This window comes from Bidens hawaiensis, unplaced genomic scaffold (assembly GCF_021521415.1).
Source record: "Bidens hawaiensis isolate Kalapana, Puna unplaced genomic scaffold, B.hawaiensis_p1.1 tig00026871_1, whole genome shotgun sequence".
NCBI lineage: Eukaryota > Viridiplantae > Streptophyta > Magnoliopsida > Asterales > Asteraceae > Bidens > Bidens hawaiensis.
Genome location: NW_027505083.1, coordinates 47,501 through 52,138, shown reverse-complemented (window position 1 = coordinate 52,138; position 4,638 = coordinate 47,501). Strand labels below are relative to the sequence as shown.

The window sequence follows — 4,638 nt, the reverse complement described above, 5'->3', positions numbered from 1 at the left end:
CCGTTTGTTTAAACACCCTAATTTTCTTAACGAACAAACACACCCAAAAAGACGTTGTTCGATTAATTAAGAAAACAAAAATAAATAATTTATAAAAAGTGTAGAAGTATGTTTTTATAAAACAAACAAGTTGTTTAATTAATTAATAAAATTATAAAGAAATCTATAAATTGAAAGTGAGAAAAATACCTTATTCAAGGAAACAAAAATAAATAAATTCAATAAAAAGGTATAAATGAATATACACTTTTATAAAATAAATAAGTTGACTAATTAATTAATAAAATTCTGTCATATATATAAAATAAAAGTGACAAAATAAATAAAAATAATAATAATAGAAACTTACCATTTATAGTCTCATGAGGAAAACAACTAGCATAATTAAACCTTATGGTCTAATTCGTCCAAATATGAACTTTTGGCGTACATTTGTCGAAACAGAAGATTTTGATATTGTTCTGGTGAAAGATAGACATTTGAGATTGAGATTGAAATCATGGAGATGAAAGGATTGGTGTTTTGAAATGTTAAAATCGGCTTGTTGGCGATAATTCTTCCTTTTGTTTATGTTGTATCACATATCAAAATCGCAACCAACCTACATCAACCCCCACTGCCTTATTGCATTGAGTGAATTACCTATTTAGATTTTAAAATTTATTTTAAATATAATTAATAATTAGTTTATATATCTTTAGTATAATATTTCATTTATTTTACTTACACATATGCCACATATGCCTAGGCGCGTGCGTGTCACGCATCATGTCGGCCCCACCAACTATCATGTCTTGGACTTGTTATATATTGATCTTATGTGTTCATAGAACGGTTGGCATACATGAAAGTCCCTTAATTGATGACACAAGTTGGTAAAAAAAAAGGAAAAATGTTTGTTTCTTTTCTTTTTTTCTAAGGACTAAATTGTTTGTGCTATACGCCTCTCATTTCATCCTCTAATCACCTTACCATCCTACCAAAGTGAGAATTACAAAAAATGTTTGTAACTATCTAAATTTATTGTCATACTACTTTTTAAATTTATAATTTCATTGAATTCAAGCTTTTAAATTTTATTTTTTAATATATATCCGTAGGGTATACTATTTATTATATATAAAAAGTTTTCTATAAATATGTATTTTTCATTGGAAAGCCTTTAATAATTGTTTTCAAGCTTGTAATACATCGATTGATAAAGAAATTAATCGACGTTCATTAGCAAACGTAGAAAGAAGTTATATTTCAAGTTTGCTAAAAAGTTCCAATTCCACCACCGGTGATATAGACTACCACAATACCATTCATGTAACTAACTCATATATTCTATTTATATGTATTTAACCAAATGACACCACTTGGTATCCATTCATGTTACAACTATACAAAATTATCAGATTTCTTAGCACTAGACATTTTGGTCTAGCCATTTATTCACATTTTACTCTTCATCAAACTCTGCTTGAATTCGGTTTGACCGATTCCTCGAGTCAACGTCTCTACCATTGACGTGACCCGTGGACATCTCTCTCTTTCTCTTCAACTTGCTCTTTGACACCTCTTCTTTCTCATCCGCAAACGACAAAAACTTTCGCACTGACCGGGACCCACTTTTCGAAGACGGGTCCTGGAGTGCGGAATGATGTTTTCCAAACTCCCGAACCATCATACAAAAGTATATAAGGAGAGCCAAAGCGCACGCCACTCCAAATATTAAAAAGAGCCCCCAAAAGCTTTCTAGTTGAAGCTGGTCCGAGTCAGCGTTTGGTGGGGCGCATGTTTTTTTCTTTAGCCAATAGTTGAGAATCTTTTGAAGCTCACCGTTCTCGGATAATGTTAATATGGCGGTTGACATGTCAACTGCTAATGGGGAGTCCCTTGGAAATGCCTGCAAAAAGAGTAACATAAGTTTGACTTTGAGGTCAACCATACTACACTTGAAAGTCAAAATCGACATGGATATGATTTCATTAAAACGGAAACATAGTTGTGATTTATAAAGTAGTGTAGCTTTCTGTTTTTATTCTAGGTAGAAAACTTAAGTTTACTAATCACCTTAATAATTATTAGAGTTTGACCTAAGTCAAAGTAGCAAGTACAAATGATTAGGAGAGCTGAAAGGCTGCAATTTCTACCTATTTACTTGTGAGTTAGTCAACTGTCAATCTGGGTTATATTTTTATCTCATATCAGTTTAAATGGGTCAGAAGTTTGATGAACTGAACAAGTCAAATGGGTCAAAATTTGAGTCATATTTATTTATGAACGGGTCAAACGGGTTAAAAAATTTAGTTATATTTACTTATGGACGGGTCAGGAACTTGATGAAACTAAACGGGTCAAATGGGACAGAAATTTTAGTTATATTTACTTATGAATGGGTCAAATGCGTCAGAAAATTGAGTTATATTTACTTATAAACGGGTCAAGCGAGACAAATGGATCAGAAATGTAATAAAACCGAACGGCTCAAACAGGTCAAAACTCTGAGTTTAACGTGCACAATCTCCTAAACTGTGTCATTCCAAGAATTTTATTTTGACAAAAAACGAATTAGTATACGCTGGTTAACCCGAGTACCGGACCCATTTCAACTTAGGGGGTGTTTGGCAACCTTGTGCTGAGCCATTAAGAGGCCTGGTCGATTAAGAGGTAGCCTCGAATCGGCCAGCATGTTTCTAAAACATACCCATTAAGTTAACTAAAAAATTTTGAACCACTAGTGATGTCTTTTAAGTGAGCCAAACACACTCTGCCTTCACCGATTCAGAGGTAAAGAGGCTACCAGACAGCCCCTGATAAGTAACATGAGAACTAGAACACTTACAAATCCCCAACCGCTTTTAGTGAACTCTTGACCAACAACTTGAAACCCGCAATTAGTAGAAAGGAAAAGATCGACATAGGGTCTCTCATCAACAATGGCAGCAACTGTCCCCGCCCCGAGTTTCTCAGCATACTCTTGTGGGGACCCAAGAGCCATAAGTCTTGATTTTGGTATGTTGAGTTCCTCAATCATATAATTCTCAGCAAACGATCCCACTTGAAACCCGATTCGTTCATTAGTCGAAATCAACGAATCAATCCCCCTAATCGGTGATGAAAGTTGTTGAACGGTCAGAATTGATGTCAAGCTGGCAGTATAACTTGAATTGATGATCAGAACCACAAAAAGCCAGATGAACAGAACCACTCGACCGAGAGTGCTCACCGTGTTTTCCCCTGAAAATAGTTTGACCCGTTCATAAGTCAACGGGTTGAGATTGACACCAGTAGAATATATAGCTAGTTCAGAGGTTTATATACTTACTGTGAGAGAAAAACATAGTTGACAAGGTAAACCTGCAAAACAACAAGAACAATAATATGAGTAAATGACCATTCTGCCCCTCAACAGAAAGCGAATAAATAAGGCTGCTCACCACAAGATGGTGACTAACTGTTGCTTGGGTGGGCCCCGAAACTCATCGTTCAACCTGTGTTCGAGTATCCACACAACAACTCCAATTATGATGAAGAAAACCGTGGTGATGGCCCACATTAGTGGAGTAAAAGGCCGAAAGAAAGCCCATGCATTCGAGTCTATTTTCTTTATAGGGACCACTACGACCAAACCCGATTCTATGTATGGCTGTGTGAAGTCAACAGTCTTTGTGCGGTTGGTGATAATTGCAATATCACCAACCGCAGCATCAAAGACCTGCATAAATATTTAAAAAAAAAATTAAAAATATTAAGTAAAAATTATAAATAGTATTTTTTTAAACTTACATTATATGCAACTTTATTCACAAACTCGTTGTAACTCGGGTTCTTGTGCCCGTCCCCAAACATGACAAACTCATAAGGAACCGGATATGGGACCAACTTTATTGCAGCAAGAAAAACATCTATGCTAAACCCATGAATTTCATGTGACCCGTTAACTTGAGTAACAATTTCCTTAAAACTTACTCTCTTCGGAATTCCAATCCTTAATGGTCTCCCATTATTTGAAAATTCCCATCCACGAGGCTTCTCTCTCGTGTTCCCAGGCCATACAACACTTCTCAACAGTTGATTATCATAAGAACGGTTTGCTGGTTTTGCATAAAACATCTCGGGAGATTGAACCGTTAGCCCAGAGTGGTTCGACCAGTACCCGAGAACCCGACCCTGGGTCCCAACAATGTTGATGATATCAAAAGACGGGTGGATCATGGACCGGTCAGGAGTGAAGCCAACCGGGCCCGTTAGCCCTGTCATATTTGTTTGTAATAAGTTGGCACGCAATTGCTTACCACCATCAAAAATACTAAGTGCTCCAAGGTTTAAACCTTTTGTTCCCTTTAAACCCGTTAAACGGGGATCATTAGAGAAAGAAATGTTCCCGCCTTCGTTAAAGAACTTGTCAAGCGCGCGTGCAATCATCCAAACGGTATCATACGCGTATAACCCATACGGGTTCAACCCGATTGACTCGTTACTCAAAAGCTTCCACCTTTTTTCAAAAACACGTTTTTGACCAGAATCTGGTATGTGGGGCCGGAGCGTGATCACCCCTTGAAAAACTGAAGCATTTCTAGGATTAATACCCGTGGAATCCAAAACTGTTGATAACCAAGTGGTTGCAATCCAAACATACCCTTTTTTCAT

The 4,638-nt window shown here is 36.4% G+C and overlaps 1 protein-coding gene across 1 annotated transcript in view; it reads right to left on the bottom strand.

Annotated features, from left to right (window-relative positions):
• Positions 1-1,265: 1,265 nt before the first annotated feature.
• The window catches only part of LOC143610561 (glutamate receptor 3.2-like), a 5,203-nt gene continuing 1,830 nt past the window's right edge, over positions 1,266-4,638 (bottom strand). The window contains exons 2-6 of the mRNA XM_077085010.1: positions 3,775-4,638; positions 3,426-3,703; positions 3,314-3,345; positions 2,831-3,225; positions 1,266-1,891 (exon numbers count right to left, since the gene is read on the bottom strand). The exon at positions 3,775-4,638 is cut by the window's right edge and continues 479 nt beyond it. Coding sequence (XP_076941125.1) covers positions 1,445-1,891; positions 2,831-3,225; positions 3,314-3,345; positions 3,426-3,703; positions 3,775-4,638 — 2,016 coding nt within the window. The 3' untranslated portion in view covers positions 1,266-1,444. The remainder of the gene's footprint in view (positions 1,892-2,830; positions 3,226-3,313; positions 3,346-3,425; positions 3,704-3,774) is intronic.